General features: G+C 42.7%; 1 protein-coding gene across 3 annotated transcripts in view; it reads right to left on the bottom strand.

Annotated features, from left to right (window-relative positions):
* LOC112260426 (extended synaptotagmin-2) overlaps window positions 1–21,931 on the bottom strand; it is a 55,694-nt gene that overhangs the window by 9,719 nt on the left and 24,044 nt on the right. For all 3 annotated transcript variants that reach the window (XM_024435519.2, XM_024435520.2, XM_024435521.2), the window contains 9 exons: window positions 19,318–19,373; window positions 9,383–9,503; window positions 8,956–9,132; window positions 8,649–8,734; window positions 8,464–8,512; window positions 8,275–8,364; window positions 7,398–7,493; window positions 2,644–2,718; window positions 2,419–2,505 (listed from right to left, as the gene is read on the bottom strand). In XM_024435519.2, coding sequence (XP_024291287.1) covers window positions 2,419–2,505; window positions 2,644–2,718; window positions 7,398–7,493; window positions 8,275–8,364; window positions 8,464–8,512; window positions 8,649–8,734; window positions 8,956–9,132; window positions 9,383–9,503; window positions 19,318–19,373 — 837 coding nt within the window. The remainder of the gene's footprint in view (window positions 1–2,418; window positions 2,506–2,643; window positions 2,719–7,397; window positions 7,494–8,274; window positions 8,365–8,463; window positions 8,513–8,648; window positions 8,735–8,955; window positions 9,133–9,382; window positions 9,504–19,317; window positions 19,374–21,931) is intronic.

Here is a 21,931-nt window from a genome sequence, read left to right as displayed (position 1 = left end):
AATTGGCTCAGTCTCACACTAGAATCACACTAAAATTGTCATCTATCACCCACCAGGTGCCTTTGGAGAGTTCCTCAATGAGCTTGACACTTTGATAAGGTCATTTCCTGACGATGGCTCACCGCTCTTCGTACTTGGCGACTTCAACCTCCTGACATCTGCCTTCTATTAATTTCTTTCCAACTATTTCTCCTCTTTTGACCTCCCCCTTTCAACTCACAAGGCAGGCAATACGCTTGACTTCATCTTTACTAGAGGCTGCTCGCCTACTTATCTCACTGCAACATCCCCTCCAGATCTCTGATCACTACTTTGTGTTTCCTTTTGTCTCCAACCCTAACCACTAAGCCCCTACCCATGCTCATGTGCCGTCGCAATCTTTGCTCTCTCCTATCATTTCTCCCTCATCCTAAATCCTTCTTCCTCCAGTCTCCTGATTTTGCCTATTCTACTCACTTTCCCCATCCTGACTCGCATTCCTTCAGGCCGGCTTGGCCCTCCCGTCTTGCTGCGTGGCATTGTGAGCTTACAGAACAGGGCTGCGGGCAACGATTCTTCTGGAGGTCCTATCATCTTTTCACTCCTTCCTCTCTACCTTCTCGTCCTCTGTCTCCACTGCTAAAGCCACTTTCTATCACTCTAAATTTCAAGCTTCTGCCTCGAACACTAGAAAACTATTCCACCTTCTCCTCCATCCCATCCCCCTCCCTAATCCTTCATCCTTTTCCCTCACTCTTTGTGGACAACTTTGTCAACCACTTTAAAAAGAAGGTTGGCGACATCCGCTACTCACTCAGCCTATTGAGTCCACTGGTCTCACTCACAGAGAACTACCCTTGACCTCTTTCTCCCCTCTCTCCAGATGACTGGCTGCCCGACAACCTGCCCTCTCGACCTTATCCCCTCCTCCAGGCAATCTCTGGAGACCTTTTCCCATTCCTCTCATCACTGGCTAGGTCCCCTCTTGACTTCAAAATGGCCCGAGTCGCTCCCCTCATCTGACATCAAAAACTATAGACCTGTATCCCTTGTTTTCTTTCCAAAACAATTGAGCGTGCTGTCTCTGATCAACTTTCTCATTATCTCTCTGAACAATCTTCTTGACCCTAACCAGTCTGTCTTCAAAACGGGTCACTCAACAGAGAATAGCTCTTCTCTGTGCCACAGAGGCTCTCCGCATTGCCAAAGCTGACTCTCTTTCCTCTGTTCTCATCCTCCTAGATCTATCTGCTGCCTTCAACACCGTGAACCATCAGATCCTCCTTTCCACCCTCAGGGCTGGGCGTTTCAGGCTCTGCACACTCTTGGATTGCATCCTCCCTGGCAGGCTGCTATCTGTGTCTGCACCACATACTCTCACTCCTGGTGTCCCCCAGGGCTTGGTTCTAGGCCCTCTTCAATCTATACACCAAGTCACTTGGCTCAGTCATATCCTCACATGGTCTCGACAATCATTGTTATGCAGCCGACACTCAACTACTTGGCACCTTCTGACACCCAGGTGGCAACACGCATCTCTGCCTGCCTGGCAGATCTCAACTTGGATGTCGGGCCACCACCTCAAGCTCAACAAGATGGAGCTGCTCTTGCTTCCGGGGAAGGCCTGCCCACTCAAAGACCTCTCCATCACGGTTGACAACTCCACAGTGTGGAGTGCGAAGAGAGTGCCATTGTGCAAAGAACCTTGACTTGACCCTGGACAGCACTCGGTTGTTCTCTGCAAACATCAAAGCAGTGACCCGCTCCTGCAGGTTTATGCTCTACAACATACGTAGAGTACGACCCTACCTCACACAGGAAGTGGTGCAGGTTCTAATCCAGGCACTTGTCATCTTGTCTGGACTACTGAAACTCACTTTTCCATGTTACCCCGCTCCTCCGCACACTCCACTGGCTTCCAGTTGAAGGTGCAGCCACTACAAGAGCATGATGCTTACCTACAGAACAGCGAGAGGAACTTCCCCTCTCTACCTTTACGCTATGCTCAAACCCTACACCCCAATCTTGGACCTCCCAAGAGACCTGGGGGGGCACCATAGGAGGGCACTTTCCTCTCAGCCCAGTCCAAGCTCGTCTCTGTCCTGGCACCCCAATGGTGGAACCAGCTTCCCCCTGAAGCTAGGACAGCAGAGTCCCTGCTCATCTTCCGAAAACCTCAAACCCCATCTTCAAAGTGTCTTAAATAATCCTCCTCTTCAACTCGACTAACCCCCACCCCACCAAAAAAAAACCTGAACCTGCACTTTCTATGTTTGTGATATTTTCCCACCTAGCTATCTTAGGAGGAATGCACAAACTAAGTCGCTCTGAATAAGAGTGTCGGATAAATGATAAATGTTAAACGTATAGCCATAGAGGTCAAACTAAATGGTAAGCAATGAGGTCACTCAGTAGGAAAAGCATGCCTACAACCCATACCTCAATCTTCAGCTCTTGGCATTTTGGGTTGTGGATGAGGAAAGGGAAGGCCTCCTCCCATACAGGCTCGTTGGTCTTATACCTCGTCTGGTTGGGAAAAAGGTCCATGTTAGAGGCAGTGAAAACGACCAGGAATATGCTATTCACATGGCATTGCAGTGTTGTTTATATAATTATACAAATCTATGGGAACTATAGAGTAGGAAACATGGCCTGTTGGCTTACCTTGCTGTCGTATGTTTTGTGCCCGACTGTGAAATGGACAAAAGGATTCGGGATGCTGGCCACTTTTTTACCAGACTGAAATGGAAAGAACAGGTGTAAAAACACACAACCTCTTAAACTGTGAGATGTTAACTTCATCGGTATTACTTTAAATCGCCCTATCCTTGTCTAATCAGATTTAATATACACACATAGAAATATGTGTGTAAATTATGGAGCATCCCAAATTTAGAATGGTTGTATTATAAAATTGTTCTATTTTTCTGAAATAAAGATTGTTGATAAAAAATTTAAGTGGCCTGATGTAAGGCCCCATATTCATCCCTCATTGGCGAAATATAGAAGCCTTCAAACTGGAGATCAGGAAGTAGAGTAGTTACATAATTGTCTATAGAAAACGCCGTAACAGCAGGAAATATAGTTGAAATTGGAAGCGAGGAAACACTTATAAAAGGTAGATATAAAAGGTAGATGTTCTTGGTGTGTTAATTATCTCATACAACACAGTTGTTACGTACATCATCAGAATATTAGAATACGGTGCATGGAAGGCAGTTTAAGTCCAAACAGTTTGGGGTTTGTTAATTAATAACACAAAACAAGGAACCCAAAACAACATGCAAGGCATTTTGAATGCTCCTGTAGGAATATATGGGTGGGAAACAACTTGTAAGCAATATTACTCACTGGGATATAAACAATCAATACAGTCTATGCAAGTCTAATCAACTGAATTGCTTTCCACTTTTACAAATTGCTTATTACTTCATAATAATCAACAGATTGGTACTCAGGAAACAGATCAATACAAATCCATGTCCTAACAGATAACACACACAGCCAAACAACATGGTACTGTATTTGGTTCCACTACTAAAGTGTTATTCTCTGGTCACAGGGCCAACTGCAGTGTGTGTCTAGGCCCTGTTACAATACCTTAAGAATGCATCTGTAAGTGAGTGGACAGATGAAAACATAGCTTCGACTCCATTGGTTTCACCAGTCTTACTGTGCTACGGGAATGGTGCTTTAAGATACTCAAACAGAGCCTCTAGTCCTCCTCACTGCCTCTCTGTCTGGCTGGCTCTGCATGCATTGTTGTTACATTACCTTTGTTACATTACCATTACCTACATTACCTTTGATGGCCTTACTGACTGAGGCCTTCTTCAAACCGTCATGGTTGAATTCTAAAGGACTGCGCTTCCCCCCCATGAGAGAATGAACAACACCATGAGAACCATGAGAGAATGAACAACACTAGGTTAATTATTCGGAGAGGGCATGCGAGAGGAGGTTAAAATCATGGAACGGAGCAACAATGAAAACCACGCCAAAACCATGATAACAGATAGAGACAAGACAAACAACATGATGATCACGAGGTGAAAGAATCACGAAGAGTATTGACAGTGACATGGCCAGGAGAATCATTATGGGAGATAAAGAGGAGCATACAATACTATTCCAACACTGACAAAGCAGTCCAGTGGCAGGAGGGAGATGGTCTGGATATGGGGATATTTATGGTGTTTTGTATGTACACTTAACCAAAATATAAATACAACATATAAAGTGCTAGTGACGCGTTTCATGAGCTGACAAACAAATATGGTGCACCAAATTGTTACCCTCCTATGTTGAGCATTTCTCCTTCTCTAAAATAATCCATCCACCTAAACAGGTGTGGCATATCAAGAAGCTGATTAAACAGCATGATCATCACACAGCTGCGCCTTGTGCTGGGGACAATAAAAAGGCCAATCTAAAATGTGCAGTTTTGTCACACAACACAATGCCACAGATGTCTCAGGTTTTGAGGGCACGTGAAATTGGCCTGCTGACTGCAGGAATGTCCAGCAGAGCTGTTGCAAGATCATTTAACGCTCATTTCTCTACCATAAAACCGGCATCACAACAGCAGACCACGTGACACCATCCCAATCCAGGAGCTTCAAATCAGGCTTCTTCACTTGCGGAATCGTCTTGAGACCAGCCACCCAAACATCTGATGAAACTGTCAGAAACCGTTTCAGGGAAGCTCATCTACGTCCTCACCAGGGTCTTGAGCGGTTTGCTTGAGCGGTTTACTGTCAATGTTGTGACAAGAGTTTGGATGCGGGGTTATGGTATGGGCAGGCATAAGCTATGGAAAACGGACACAATTGCGTCAATGGCAAATTGAATGCACAGAGATACTGTGATAAGATCCTGAGGCCCATTGTCCTGCCATTCATCCACTGCCATAACCTCATGTTTCAGCATGATAATGCACAGCCCTATATTGCAAAGATCTGCACACAATTCCTGGAAGCTGAAAATGTCCCAGTTCTTCAATGGCCTGCATACTCACCATGTCACTCATTGAGCAAGTTTGGGATGCTCTGGATCGACGTCTACAACAGTGTGTTCCAGTTTCTGTCAATATCCAGCAACTTCGCAAAAGGCTATGAAGAGGAGTGGGACAACATCCCACCGGCCATAATCAACAGCTTGATCAACATTCTGCGAAGGAGATGTGTCGCGCTGCATGAGGCAAATAGTGGTCACACCAGATACTGACTGGTTTTCTGATCCACATCCCGTATCTGTATTCCCAGATCATGTGAAATCCATAGATTAGGGCCTCATTTATTTATTTCAATTGATGGATTTCCTTTATATGAACTGTAACACATGTTGCGTTTATTTCGTTTAGTGTACATCTATGTCATTCCAGATACGGTATTATCTCGATGGGTAAATGGAATAGTCAATCTCTTGATGAGTACTTTCATAGAACACAGATATCATTTCTAGCAACAAATTAATCTACAGTACAAATTAAATGTTTATCCAGAGTGAAGCATTAATTCAGTACTTTGCATAATATCCTTGCATTCTGTATACTATTACCTATTCATTCTGTGTTGTTGTTACAAATTACATTCTTGTTGTTGACTACATAGTTAGCATCAATGGTGGCTGGTGAGGTGAGGACGGCTCATAGTAATGTGTTCGAAGTGTTCGCTAACATTCCATTTATTCCATTCCATCCATTACAATGAGATCATCCTCCGATTTAAAGTGGTACCAGCCACCACTGGTCTTGACAAGTCATGTCAATGATGACAGGCTGAGTTTAAAGGATTTTAGACTAAGAACTGTGGTTTTATTTGATTTGGGAGGTGTGCGTTAGAGGATATTGGAGTCGGGAGATGCTCTGAGATCAATTATGTCTGGACTTTAAGAGGCTGGGCAGGGTGAGAGTCCCATGTAAACTGTGGAGACGATCAAATGCTGCCCTCTAGTGAGAGTGTTTGTTGCCGAGGCAACAACTCACCAACGGGCTAGGAATGGCTGGGTGAGCGGGATGGAGGGAAAGCAATCCACAGAGAGGTCTCGCTAACAAGCCCCTTTCTTTTGTTTAGATATCTTATACAAGGCATGCCCATAATCATGACTGACAGCAATTACTGTGTTGGAAATCGGCTAAACTTTGAACATTGAGATATTAAATAAATGATAGAGACAAAGCCTTGAATAGAAAGAAACTGTAAAAAGCCAGAAGGCTTTGGAATGTGTTTGATGGAGGAGAGGAGAGTGACGTGTTGATATAGGGAAGACAGATGGATATCTCTGGATTAGGAAGTGACGGGTGAGGTCAGTTCCCCTTAAGGGAGTAATCAGGGTTAGTATCTGGTTACCTTCTTTCTCTTGGGCATAAACTAATGATTGGAGAGAGGGAGTGTTTTAAGTAGGATGTATATAAACCGTGAAGTCTGAAGTCTTTAGCTGTCTGTTTTCAGCTGAACATAACCTTTGGGAAGAATAAACTTGGTTAAAGCTTCTCTAGTGTCCGTGGGTTATTTACTCTGAAAAATGAGAACCTAACAACTGTCAAAATATACTTTTTTAATAAGAACTTTTTTAATAAGTCATATGACAATCAACATGCTTATTGGCCACAAGTAGTTACTGTGTTTCAATCGTCAGTACCAAAAAAATCCCACTGTGGCAAAATAAAACTAGGATGCAATATGCCAGAGGACTCACATATAAGGTCCTATAGAGAGAAGCAGTATTCTCACTAAAGACTAGGCCCGAAGCTCTCCGCTCTTTTAAAGTAGCCAGAACCCAAGTTCCCCTTGAACACACTCTTCAGAGGAGGGGGGAAACGGAGAGAAGAAAGCAAAGAGAAGGAGTCTAAAAAAGAGACGTGTGAAGCAGGGTTTGCCTATGCGATGCATTTAGGCAAATAGAGCCAAAACCAATGATGTTATTTCACAGGTGTAATAGAAAGACAACTTGAGGTACAATAATGTATCACTTTGGCAGACTATTAGAGTGAGTGACCAGACTGAGGGAAGAGAGGTAGAGGATATTAACATGATCATGAGAGGGGAAAGGAAGGAGATCAAGCAGGAGAGCAGTCAGAGGAAGAGGAGGCAGGTGGGAGAAGCTGGGGTGAACTGGGTGGTTCATACCATCTCATGACTGGTAGACTGGCACAATAAAGTATTATGTTTTGTGGCCAGCAGAAAACTTGACATGGCCATATCATAACTAACAGGTCAAATAAGTTGTGCGGAGATACAGTAAGGCAATGTAGTGTGTTTCCCCATCCGAGTTCTAATTATAACGGTCCCAATGCGTGATGTTTTTCTCTGCTACACATTAGCCCAAGCAGAACGGCTCATCAATCTTAAGCATGCAGTAGTATTTGTGCTTTTTCCTATTCTTCTAGTGACTTTACCACAGGTAGAGTGACTTACAGGGAGGCTCCTTGCTGAGTCCAGGAAGACCACCAGCAGGGCAGACGACAGGTCAGCATTAGCCTGTCCTTTATCAACCTTGTTGCTGGTCAGCACCTGGGAGAGAGCGGGAGAGGACACGGACAGAGTAAATAGTCAGCACAGTAGTTACTGTAGTGTGAGACAGCTTGATGTACTCCCCCTAGACAGAACACTAGTCCAATATACTGTATTAAGAGCAATCTGTTCTGTTGGTCAAACATAGAATGATGTGTCTCATCAGCACTGACATAATGGACTGGAGAAACACAGTTTGTGTCCCAAATGGTACACGATTCCCTATTTGGTGCACTACTTTTGACTAAAACCCTATAGGCCCTGGTCTGAAGTAATTCACTATATAGGGAACAGGGTACCATTTGGTGTTACAGAGATCTATGAGTGGACATAATAATGTCTGGAACGGAGCAAATGGAAGGCACCAAACACGTGGAAACCATGTGTTTGATGGATTTGATGCCATTCCACCAATACCACTCCAGCTATTACCACGAGCCCGTTCTCCCCAATTAAGGTGCCACCAACCTCCTGTGGAGTGGACGGATGGAACTACAGAGCTCAATAAGAATAAGAACTACAGAGCTCAAACAGGGTGAGCACTCCTGTGGATTCCCTGATCTATCCCTCTAATCTACATGTTTCATCTACTCTCTCTCCAGTGGATGGAGGAATATGTAGACCTGTTCATGTTAAGTGTCTTATAGCTGAAGGCCTGAAAACTCATTAACATACAGACTGATCTACCTGTGTCCCAAATGGCACCCTACTCCCTATGGGTCCTGGTCAGAAGTATTGCACTATATAGGGAATGGGGTGCTAAGTAGATGAAAGGCGGTACCTGATCAAGATTTTCACGAGTGGGAAGCAGAGACAGCCACTCCAGTTTTAAGTGCAGCTTTCCGGTATCCCCTTCCTCCAAGACAAACCACTGGAACGGAACAGAAGGAATTCAGTGTGCTGGATGATCACATATATTTACAATTGAGTGTTTCTATTGAGAAAGGAGTCAAAACAAAATACACATTGCCTCATCAATTTTCTGTTCCTTCTGAAGTTCAGCGATATCTATCAATAACCTGCAAGGCAAATATACACATGCTGTGAGTTCATTGGAGAGAGTGGCTGATACATGATAGCTTTATGTGCTACAGCAGAAATCATGCATGACGTTCAAGTGATTTTGATGGCTTTGGATTAGGATGTATCACTTACCTTCCTAAGAAATCATCCTGGTCAGTGTCCTCATCAAACAGCTCTATCTCCAGGTTCTGTGGTCCTGAGTTTTCATACACCATAGCCTGAAGGTCACATTCACACAGGCGTGATTACAGTTAGACCTTCTCAGTTGCATACAGGACAACATATTGGTAATGTACTGGAATGTAGTTCATGTCAGACAACCCACCCACTCCATTCTCTCTCGCACTGTCAAAGACCAAATAAATATTTCCCAACATAACAATTATCTTAAGAAATCTTCCTGAACAACTTTGTGGATGTTTAAAAATGTTCTCTCTACCTCATAGACTTCGTGCCACTTGGGATTGACGGTCTTCTTGATCACCTTGCTCCGAAACAGCTGGTTGCCGATGTGAAGGACCCCGTACGGGTCTGACTTGCCCTTTATTATCCCTCCCAGGAACACATCCTTAGCTAACAGGTCCTGGGCCTCTAGGAAGTGAATCCTCAGGACGCCCTGGGAGGAGAGCGAGATCAACATCACTGAGTTCATACATATCTCATAGTGATTTAATATATTACATTAACAACATTGGAATTCAATAATGCCATAAGGGATGGATTGCATTTCAACATAGCAAAACAACAGTGGGAAATTTGTCGATTCGTTAATCAGGTTTGGCTTCATACAGTGGAATGTGTGTCTTGCTTTCAGACTCAGTGTAGTGTGTGTGATTAGTGGGAATCGTCCGTCCGTCCCTCCCTACCTTAGGTATTGGGAAGCGAAGCTGAGAGAGCTGAGCCTCTCCCACCAGAGGAATGGTAATGCGGTTAGGCAGGACCAGGTAGCTGTAGATGATGTCCTGGATCAGGTTATCACACAGGCCACTAACGGGGGATAAAGAGACACAGGCTATAACACACACAGGACAGGAGACACAGATAGAAAAAAAATCATCTAGTTAGGCTCATTATACCTCCATCCCGTTTCAACCAAAAAGCAATCTATTCCCTATATAGTGCACTACTCAGTGTCTTGTAGCCCTGTAGCGCTGACACTTAACAGTGATCTGGTGACTTTCGAGACTGATAGCCAAGCAGAAGAGGCTACACAGCAGTGTACAGGCCATCACAGGGATCATCACAGTTCTGTCAGCAGATTGGGGGGTGTTGGATGGTTTATGGGGTTCAGGCAAATACAATTCAATTCTGGTCTTCCGTTGGCAGGTGGAGAGTAGGGGGAGGGGTCACTATGTCAGTGTCCCAACTGGCACCCTATTCCCTATAGTGCACTACTTTTGACCAGAGCCCTGTGGGGCTGGATCAAAATTAGTGCGCTATGTAGGATAAAGGGTGCCATTTGGGATTAATTCGATGTGTGACATCAGAAGCCAAGGGCACTGTCACTCTGAACTCTAGAGAGCAGCCCAACCACAAGTTAAACAAGGCCTACATGTATTTCAACCAGAGCCAAGATGAAGCTTATTATAAAAGGATGAATCCAAACCAGACTCAATGTTCAGTTTCTCTAATGCCCACTAGATGGCAGCATTGTAGTGAATGGAGAATTCCCTCAGTTGGGTGTTAGTCCCTCAGAGCTGGGTTGAATTGTTCCGCAGAGCCTCCCCCATCCCTTCCTCAAAACTCCTCTTAGGTTACAATATTCTGTTACGTCTATCAAAGGTTGTTTTTGGTGAGAACGTGTGTATCGCAAATATGTGGAGGCCAGCCTTCACATCTGAGTTCATCTGCAGAAGGAATTCATTCATTGCTGGTGTTCAGCTGCTATACATTTTCAACAAAGCTAATTAGTAACAAATGTAAGTGACTATGCATTTTGCGCTCAGTCCTTTCTTTTACGTCCGTTTGTAGGAAAAGCTCAGCAAAACTACAATTGAACTTTTTAGACGCCGAGCGTGTGTGTGTGTTGAGGGAGTGGGAGCAACAACTTCCATTCCCAGAAGGCAAAACACACACTACACAAAACACACACTACACAAAACACACACTACACAAACACTCGGGTGACCGGAGGTACCTGCTGTTTTAGAAGGAGATGCAAATCCCACCAGAGGAAACCTGAGCCCTGTACACAGAACCCCCTCTCTCTGTCTGTACACACCATACACACACACACACACCCACACGAAAAGCTCGGAGTAAGGCAGGGTTGGGCAGGTTTCAGGTTCAACACCCACACACTGGTGTTTCCTTCAAACCTGTAAAACGAGGAAGGCTACATTTCACAGGGCGGAGTCTCTCAAACCCACAATGTCTCATACCAAAACAAAAATGACACACCAGACACCATACTCATTTGTTTAGTTGTGGACCTTGATCAGGGCACATTATCTACCAAACCACCACAGCCATGCAGGCCTATACATGTCTCTTCATTGAATGAAGTATATTCAAATGGCCCCATTCAAATTTCTGGATGGCCCACTGCACTACAATGACAATCCTGTATGTGTGGCGTGTTGGTCACTTCTAACAGTATGTTCCAGGGAGAATGACCTGGACAACTGTATTGACGTTTCCGACTGGTCTTTGTTTTTATTTGACCCCAATTTTGTTTGGCATAAGTGAGCATTGGGGCGGCAGGTAGCCTTGTGGTTAGAGCGTTGGGCCAGTAACCGAAAGGTTGCAAGATCGAATCCCCGAGCTGACAAGGTAAAAAGATGTTGTTCTGCCCCTGAACAAGGAAGTTAACCCACTGTTCCTAGGCCACCATTGAAAATAAGAATTTGTTCTTAACTGACTTGCCTAGTTAAATAAAGGTTACAAAAATATATATATATATCACTTGCAGATAAGTTTTATAGGTAGCCATTTACACCTGTACCCGTATGTATACTGGTTGAAAATGGCGTTGACACGCGCCTAAATTGAAACGCAGTGGCTGTACAGTAACATTCTATGAATGATGTCAGCGTTCAGGGTCTGCGCTTCACAGTGCTGTATGGGTTTTGACTGACAGCTGTTCTGAACCGTTCTGAACTTGAGCACCACACGTGTCAAGAAGTTGCCCCCATCCCTCCTGCTAAATGGGGCAACTTTTGCCAAATTGTCCAAGTGAGGGAAATGCTGTAAATTAAAAAGGAATCAATGTATTTTGAAAGATGGCAATTGTAATAAATACAGCTTTGACGTCATACAAGCAAGCCAAACACACGTGAATTAAAATGTGCATTCCACATTTCCATATCATAAAACTCATAGTACAGTATTAATGTTTATGATCACTATGTTTGATGTACAGTTACAAGATGACATGGCGTCAAACCCTGGGTTGTTCTGAACAGAATGAGCCTGTTTGTCTATTGTGAAGAGAATTCACCGTGGCACACCTGAATGCACTCATTTATAACTTAGCTCGTAGAACAAGCTTTCAAATGATGCCCACCTGACCCATATTGCAATTTATAAATGGGCCAGTTTTGGATTGCAGCTACCAAATTTTCCAGGAATTTTTTATCATGTTACTGAATGTATCCAGAGTATTTTCTGATTTCGTTATCAACAAATGTGGCGAAAAGTACAGTAAACGTAAAATGCACATAAAAATCAACATTGTCGTGTTTGGATTCAGTCTTGTGTCAGGTGAACTGTTGTGACCTCAACGTTGGTCTAATCATTTTCCCATAATCTCCAAACTGTTTCTTTTCAACTGCTACCATGCTTACGCTGTTCATATCTCTACTGTTGGAAACATTTCCATTTAGCCCTGTCCATACAGGTCAATCCCCACGAGTGTAACGGGTTAAAACACCCCCAAATGAGAACGCTATTGAACAGAACTAGAGTTGTGAAATGTTGAAACAAGCTAGCTCTAGGGTATAGTAGTGGATGTACAGTACACTCCCCTCCATATGTATTTGGACAGGGAAGCTAAAATTGTATACAGTATTTGGCTCTACAGTCGTGAATGACACAAATTACAAAGAATGACACAAATATTAATTTTCACAAAGTTTGCTGCTTCAGTGTCTTTAGATATTTTTGTCAGATGTTACTATGGAATACTGAAGTATAATTACAAGCATTTCATAAGTGTCAAAGGCTTTTATTGACAATTAAATTAAGTTGATGCAAAGAGTCAATATTTGCATTGTTGACCCTTCTTTTTCAAGACCTCTGCAATCCGCCCCGGCATTTTGTCAATTAACTTCTGGGCCACATCCTTACTGATGGCAGCCCATTCTTGGATAATCCCCCCAAAACTTGCTCTCGGAGGATGTGTTGGTACCATTCTTTATACATGGCTGTGTTCTTAGGCAAAATTGTGAATGAGCCCACTCCCTTGGCTGAGAAGCAACCCCACACATGAATGGTCTCAGGATGCTTTACTGTTGGCATGACGCAGGACTGATGGTAGCGCTCACCTTGTCTTCTCCGGACAAGCTTTTTTCTGGATGCCCCAAACAATCGGAAAGGGGATTAATCAGAGAAAATTACTTTACCCCAGTCCTCAGCAGTCCAATCCCTGTACCTTTTGCAGAATATCAGTCTGTCCCTGGTGTTTTTCCTGGAGAGAAGTGGCTTCTTTGCTGCCCTTCTTGACACCAGGCCATTATCAAAAAGTCTTCGCCTCACTGTGCGTGCAGATGCACTCACACCTGCCTGCTGCTATTCCTGAGAAAACTCTGTACTTGTGGTGCCCCGATCTCGCAGCTGAATCAACTTTAGGAGACGGTCCTGGCGCTTGCTGGACTTTCTTGGGCGCCCTGAAGCCTTCTTCACAACAATTGAACCGCTCTCCTTGAAGTTCTTGATGATCCGATAAATGGTTGATTTAGGTGCAATCTTACTGGCAGCTATATCCTTGCCTGTGAAGCCCTTTTTGTGCAAAGCAATAATGACGGCACGTGTTTCCTTGCAGGTAACCGTGGTTGACAGGGGAAGAACAATGATTCCAAGCATCACCCAGGAGTTTTGAAGCTTCCAGTCTGTTGTTCAAACTCAATCAGCATGACAGAGTGATCTCCAGCCTTGTCCTCGTCAACACTCACACCTGTGTTAACGAGAGAATAACTGACATGTCAGCTGGTCCTTTTGTGGCAGGGCTGAAATACAGTGGAAATGTTTTTGGGGGATTCAGTTCATTTGCATGGCAAAGAGGGACTTTGCAATTAATTTCAATTAATCTGATCACTCTTCTTAACATGATGGAGTATATGCAAATTGCCATCATACAAACTGAGGCAGCAGACTTTGTGAAAATGTATATTGTGTCATTCTCAAAACTTTTGGCCACGACTGTATACTCCAGCATTTTAGATTTGAGATAGAATGTTTCATTTTAGGTGACAGTACAGGTTTCATTTTAGGATAATGAGTATGTTCATACATATTGGTTGTACCATTTAGAAATTAAAGCACTTTATGCATGCATCTAGTCCCACCATTTAAAAAAGTCACAAGTATTTGTACAAAAGTTTAGTATTTGGTCCCATATCCCTTGCGCACAATTAAACATGTTAGCTTCACTGTCCAAATACATTTGGAAGGGAGTTTATGTGATAGCTACTTTTCCTCTAGTAGCACACCATCCACCACATGGCTGCCTTGCGTAGAGCTGCTAATGCATGACCTCATGGCGCTGTGACCTCACAGTGGCGTACGACTACTTCTAACACACAGCAACAGGGGATACATACATCCCAAATGGTACCCTATTCTCTATGGGTCCTGGTCAAAAGTAGTGCTCTACTGTATATAGGGAATCATTTGGAACACACCCAGAGAGAGCCATGATGACCATTCCCCCTCCACATCTCCCACAGATTTCAGCTCGGTCTGAAAGAGTGGATCAGCCTGTGTTAGCCATTTATACCTACCATGGTTTATTACCACACACACACACACACACACACACACACACACACACACTTCCTCAAAATGGTGAGAGAGTGTTGACATTCATACCTCACCATCACCACCATCACCACCATCACCTACCTCCCTCCCTCCCTCCCTCCCAGCCCTAAAAGCTGCCACCTGGCCCTCTCTCCACAGCAATTAGGCCTTCATGTTCATGTTTCCTCCTGTCTGTTTGTCTTGCCTTGTTTGTGTCCCAAATGCTACCCTATTCCAGGCCCCGGTTAAAAGTAGTGCAATATATAAGGATATAGGCTGTCATTTGAGACGCAACCCTGGTTGTCGTCACAGGAGGGACAGAGCTGTTTTCATGCCTGGCACAGGAGCCAGCCCCGTGCTGAATCAAAACAGCCTATTAAGCCAAATCAGCTTTTAGCCTTTCACTGGCACAATGAACTACATGATATAGATACCTTCCCCTCCTCCTCCCTTCATCCCTGGTAAGTGGTGAACACATTAAAAATGGTTGCCTCTAATATATTAGCCTATTTGGACTGATAAGCTGTGTATCATACTCTCTCACTTATTCCACATTCTGATTTTTTTTTTTTTACCCATCTACACACAATACCCTATAATGACAAAGTGGAAACATGTTCTTAGAATTTTGTTAAAGTTGAAATACAGAAATCTCATTTACATTAAGTATTCACACCCCTGAGTCAATACATGTTAGAATCACCTTCAGCAGCGATAACAGCAGTGAGTAAGTCTATGAGGCTGTGTGTCTAGACTTGAAAGGTCATGCAGTTTTTGTATTCTGATGTTCTGATCATGGAATTCCAAACATGTCCTGCATCTACATTTACATTCGTGTCCACATTGTGTCCGTTCCCACACTATATTCAAATGCCAGTATGCATTCCACAAAACGGTGGAATAGGCAAAATATGATAACACAACTAAAAATTGTTTTTCTAAATATTAGCTAGCTGGCTAGCATTTATGAGGCCAGCAAACAGGTCCCCACATACTAGGAATGTACTTACTCCAACGTTAGAACGAAAAGGTGTCTCTCGGTCCCAAAACACATGTTTTCTGGAGACTTGTGGGAGGAGTGCTGATGACGTCGCCCACAGTTCGCGCGTTCGGTAGCCTGATTGTGTCCAAACTGAGGAGAAATCTGCACACAATGCATCCCTGACCACCTCCTGAAGTGGTCAGCCAGATCTGAACACAATCAGACCACGATGTGACTTTTGTGTATCTAGACCCGTCTTTTCAATGCGATCTTTGTATTCTGATAGCAGAAGTCACATGTATGTGTCAGGTGTAGACACAACCTTAGAGCTTTGCACACCAGGATTGTACAATATTTGTACAAAACTGTAACTAGGCTACTCAGGAACATTCAATGTCACCTTGGTAAGCAACTCCAGTATATTAAAAAAAACTTGTGTAACCTTTATTTAACTAGGCAAGTCAGTTAAGAACAAATTCATATTTACAATGACGGCCTACCCCGGCCAAACCCGGACGGCACTGGGCCAATAGTGCACCGACCTAAGGGACTCCCAATCACAGCCGGATGTGATACAACCTGGAATCAAACCAGGGGCGGTAGTGATGCCTCTTGAACAAAGATGCAGTGCCTTAGGCCACTGCGCCACTCGGGAGCAGTATTTTTGGCCTTGTGTTTTTTAATGTCCTACTGACAGGTGAATGTCTCCCACTGTCTGTTGGAAAGCAGACGGAACCAGGTTTCCCTCTAGAATTTAGCCTGTGCTTAGCTCTATTCTGTTTCTTTTCATCCTAAAAAAAAAACTCTTATAGTCCTTGGTGATGACAAGCATATCCAAAACATGATGTGGCAGGTAGCCTGGTGCTTAGAGCATTGGGACAGTAACCGAAAGGTTGCTTGTTCGAATCCTTATGGCAGTAAGATGGGAAAATATGCCGTTCTATCCTTGAGCAAGGCAATTAAACCCTCCCAACAACTGCTCCCCGGGCATCGAGGACGTGGACGTTGATTGAGGCAGCCCCCCACACCTCTCCGATTCAGAGGGGTTGGTTAAATGCGGAAGACAAATTTTGTGCAACTGAGTAGATATGACCTTTCTTTTACCATGCTTAAAAATATGAAGAGTGGTACTCAGTGATGTGTTGTGTTGGCCGCAAACATAACTGTATTCTGGACAAAGTTCATTTCTTTGCCACATTTTTGCAGTTTTAGTGCCTTGTTGCAAACAGGATGTATGTTTTGGAATAGTTTTATTCTCTTTATGCTTCCTTCTTTTCACTCTGTCATTTAGGTTAATAGTGTGGAGTAACTACAATGTTGTGTCATGACGTTGGCCTCTGTGTATAGCAAGCCCCATCCCCCTCTCCCTGCCTCCCTCAACTAGGTTGCTGTGGTCAGAGAGACGTCATAAATTCCTGAGGATCTCATCATGGACACACAGTATAGAGAGAATAGATTTTCATGGAGAACAAAGGAATTCCTTCCACCTAACAGAACTTGAGGTATGAACAAATTTCATGTTCCGGAGAAAGTCAAAAAGATCGATGAAGAATCCAGCTACGAACTGGTCCATTTGTCACAACTTGGGGAAGCTCATGGGAGACGGTGTGGCCACATTACCATAACGCTGTTTATATAATAGCCTCAGATATGAGGTTTACATCTCATTGTTGTACAAGATGAATGATTGAGTATGATACTGTTTGTATAATTGTGTAAAATGATTTTGGACTGTTTAATGAAGAAAAATACAATTCCCTTTTGATTTGAACTAAATCAGAGGACTGCCCCTGAGCCCAGTTAGGGTCAGACATCCTGGGACAGCCCTTTTCTGCCCTTTTGAATAAAAACCCCACTCGGGTTTTCGATCAGCAGACCAAGCTTACCTCAATTACGAGATGGCTAAAGGTTGCGGACCATGTTTTTCTCCATAAGGAGGACAAAGGTTGTAGACCATTGCTGAATCTTTTAACCATACCACGTGGTTAAACTCGTAGACTATCAATACCGACAGAATAAGGGGCGGCAGTGTAGCCTAGTGGTTAGAGCATTGGACTAGTAACCGAAAGGTTGCAAGTTCAAATCCCCGAGCTGACAAGGTACAAAATCTGTCATTCTGCCCTTGAACAGGCAGTTAACCCACTGTTCCTAGGCCGTCATTGAAAATAAGAATTTGTTCTTAACTGACCTGCCTAGTAAAATAAAGGTAAAAAATAAAATAAAATAAAAATTATTTTAAAAAAAATAAGAACAAGTCTTTGATATTAATTACTAGCATGCAGCTAGGAATTCAGTATCATTGAACGCGAAGAACGACAACCGCCGAAACATCCATCCTATAACGAAACAAATGAATGACACTCTGAACTATCCCCTCTAACCACAACCAATAGAGGGAGAGAGATGGACAATTCTACAAAAGAAACTAACTTTTCACCAGCGATCAAGACGACACACTGAGCGTAAATATATATATTGATTGCAATTGTTCCCGAATGAGTGAGCGTTCATGTGTAAAGGATTAGCATTTCAATTGTTATAATTATCACTCTGTAGTGACTTAGTCGCCCCCCACTTCCCCTTTTGTCTAACAAGCCGCCATGCCAGTTTAGCCCACTAGGGCACATTCTCCTATCATTTCATGTAACCATATTTACTGTTTATGCATTTCTGTGAATTACTTAGTTAGTAATAAATAAATTATTTAAGACAATTGATGTATGGATGACTCATAGTGAAGACTGGGTTCATTTGGAATGAGACTAACGTGAGGTTACGTAAATAATTCATTCATTCGAAGACTAATTGGTCAGATACAATATTTGAAAAGTTATTTTAGGAAATTATAACTTTGTTATCTGACTATTTTTCCTTGGTGCCCCAACTTCCTAGTTAATTACATTTACATGTTTAATCAGTCTAATCGCGTAATACTAATTACAGAGAATCTTTGATAAAAAACTAAGTCTTCAGTTAATGATAGTAAAGACACGACAGTTGTTGATCCATCCTCAGTTTTCTCCGATAACAGCCATTAAACTCTAACTGTTTAATGTCACCATTGGCCTCATGGTGAAATCCCTGAGCGGTTTCCTTACTCTTTGGCAACTGAGTTAGGAAGGATGCCTGTATCTTTGTACTGACTGGGTGTATTGATACATCATCCAATGTGTAATTAATAACTTCACCGTGCTCAAGGGGATATTCAATGTCATCTTTTTTTAATATATTTTTTACCTAATCTACAAATAGGTGCCCTTCTTTGCGATGCATTGGAAAAACCTCCCTGGTCTTTGTAGTTTAATCTGTGTTTGAAATTCACTGCTCGACTGAGGGAACTTAGATAATTGTATGTGTGGGGTACAGAGATGAGGTAGTCATTCAAAAATCACGTATGCAACTTATGCGACTTGTTAGGCACATTTTTACTCCTGGTACGTATGTAGGCTTGCCATAACAAAAGGGTTGGATACTTATTGACTCAAGACATTTCAGCTTTTCATTTTTAATTCAATTTTTAAAAATGTCTAAATACATGATTCCACTTTGACATGATGGGGTATTGTGTGTAGGCCAGTGAAACAACATTTTAAATTCAGGCTGTAACAACAAACTGTGGAATAAGTCAAGGTGTGAATACTTTCTGAAGGCACTGTACGTAGCGCAATACTTGTAGAGGTTGCCATTTGGGATTCGGACCAAGGATACAATTAATATGTCCTGTAACTGTAGTCCATGCCCTCTGAATAGACCAATACCAAGACTTGATTTCCCTAAAAACACTTATATTATAGCCCAGGCCAGTTCCACACCACAACAGTAATAAGAAGCAGGATTTGCAGTCGTGCAGTTGTCACTTACTTCAAGCCTGGAATGTCCAGCATATTTGTGAGGCCTGTCCAGTTTATGTCCAAAAACTAAAAGGAAAAAGAAAACATGCCTTTGAGTTACAGAGAAGAAAAAAAAATAAGCAGAACTCCGAGGAACTCTAGGAAATCTATAGGGCGTGATGAGCCCAAACAGAGTGGAACTACTACTGAGTGCACCACAAACACAGTCAATTCATTTAAACTCATCTCATTTAGGAAGTCAAGCAAAAAACAGCTCCTTGTCTTCTAAGCTTACGGAGAGCATTCTCACTAGGAGGGCATCAGCCTGCTCCATTGCACTGGTAAACAATAAGACTAGCCATTTCCGTACACTAATGCAGAGAGGACATGCATATTGTGGGGAAGGCTTTAGCTTTGTGTGTTTCCTGCCAACCCTAGTTAACTAAGCACTGAATAGTACGGCTACTGAAGCGCAAACAGCTTAACGTTTTAATCAAGTGTTCTCATCTAGCTAATACTCTCATTCAGCTTTTCATTGTAATAAAATGAGTAGAAAATGACAGACACAATTAGTATAATATCAATAGTTCAAGTTGTTTTCTAAGAGTTTAACTAAGCATAAACACTTGCTAAGAAAATAATTACCAATTTGTATTTAAGATTGATGAGAGTTGTGTTTTAATAAGAAGTCTATAGAGAGAGTTGACAAACAGTGAATCTATCTCAGCGACTCAGATATTATCAGCAGAAGAGGAATTTCCAATGGCTAAAAAGCAGCAAATTGGAAGCTGCTCAACAGCTAATAAAAGCTTGTCCACGAGGAGTACAGTTTCCTAGTAAAACACAACAGCGCACTCATTCACAGCAGCATAAAAAAACTAGCCAAAAGACATTCATTTGAACTGGTTCTAACTGACATTTCCAGAGCAAGGCAATAATTGATACTTTATAATGAAAGATGTTATCCACTTTCATCATGTCATATCTTTGAAGACAGCTACAAATGACTGCTACAGTATCTGGTAAATGGTTATTACATTGACCTGAACAGTGAACACGGACATTAACTTTAAAAGCGGTATCTAGAAAATCGGAAAGCAATTTTCTTGAGGAACATGAGCACTGTCGAGAAGATTGAAACACCGTATAGGGAGACAGATTGAATGCTTACAAGATTCTCACTACAGGGCAAACTATACCGTATCTACAGTAACTGTACTGGCTTCATGGAAGAGAGGACTGTAGGCTGTACAGTATGTGGTATGTCAAATGGCACCCCAGCCTGGTCTCAGAGAGCCAAACGTATTATATTTGACTAAAATCTGTCCCGAATCTCATCATGGACAACTTTAGCTTTTCAGCTAAGTAGCACCTACTATATTTTTTAGCTACTTTTTAACTACTTAGCATGTTAGCTAACCCTTCCCCAAACCCTAACCTTAACCCTTTGACCTTACTCCTAACCCCTAACCTAACGCAGCATATCATACTCAATCAGTTGAACGTAGCATATCATACTGAAGTAGTCTAACGTAATACAGTATATCATACTAAACGGGTCAAATGCGACCAAGACGTAGGATACTGTATTATATTGTACAACCGCTATTACAAATAGTAGGCCTAACGAAAAGTAACATATAATGTGTTTTGCTATGAGACTGGATTGGGCACCCTATTCCCCATGCAGTACTTTGCATTACTTTTAACCAGGGCTTTTGACAAGGGAATAAAGTGCCATTTGGGACGCATCCTTAGTGTGGATTGGATTCCAAACAAATACTTTAACGCCAGCTCGAAGTTTTCAGGACAATGCCAGAATGTGTGCAGCAACGGTGCACTGTAGCTTCACAATAGTGCACGACTGCAAAACGACTTAGAACAACACCAAACATTTAGTAGGCTCAGGAATGAACGTAGGCCTAGACAGTGTTCCAGGGTCATAGCTGAAGGAATCAAACTTTCTGAGAATGCTGTGTTGTGACAGTCTCTAGGGGAACACAGCCTTGTGACCTGGCTAGCTATGTTACTGGGTTAGTCTGACCAGTATGGTGAAAGAGCCATGGGTGCATATCAAATTCCACCCTTTCCTATATAGTGCATTACTTTTGTGCACTACATGGGTAATAGGGTGCCATTTGGGATGCAAGCCTTGTCTTTCTCTGTTCCAGTACCCAGGCCAGAAGTTCTGCCCACTGAATCATAGAACACTGCCTGTGTGCCACTCCCCAAAAGCAACAGAGAATGCTCTATGTCAGCTCCTCTCAGTTTATGAGTCATACATGCCATCAAGAAAACTCAGATGACAGCAAAGCAGTCTAGGCACATTACCTCTCCCATCAAATTCACGTTATTTTCAGACACTTACGGTTCAAGGGTTTCTCAAAACATTGACTGAAACAGTGTTTGAAATAAGGAGAAGGGGAGGCCTAAATCAATTGTAGATAAGAATCAAGCCTCTGCCCGAATCCTGGCATTATCGTTTTCTCTAAGTAGTTCCTACCACATTAGCTCACTTCTTACCATAAAAGGACTGGCATTAGTCTACCGGTTGTCATGGTTACCAAATAAAGTCAACCAAACATGGGGTGATATGTCATGTCTCATGTGCCAGTGGTCATCCACTAAGAGAGTCATGTCTCATG

The sequence above is a fragment of the Oncorhynchus tshawytscha genome, linkage group LG10, assembly GCF_018296145.1.
Source record: "Oncorhynchus tshawytscha isolate Ot180627B linkage group LG10, Otsh_v2.0, whole genome shotgun sequence".
In the NCBI taxonomy this organism is placed as follows: domain Eukaryota; kingdom Metazoa; phylum Chordata; class Actinopteri; order Salmoniformes; family Salmonidae; genus Oncorhynchus; species Oncorhynchus tshawytscha.
Note: the sequence above shows the minus strand (reverse complement) of the source record. Positions and strands in the feature narration are given on the sequence as shown.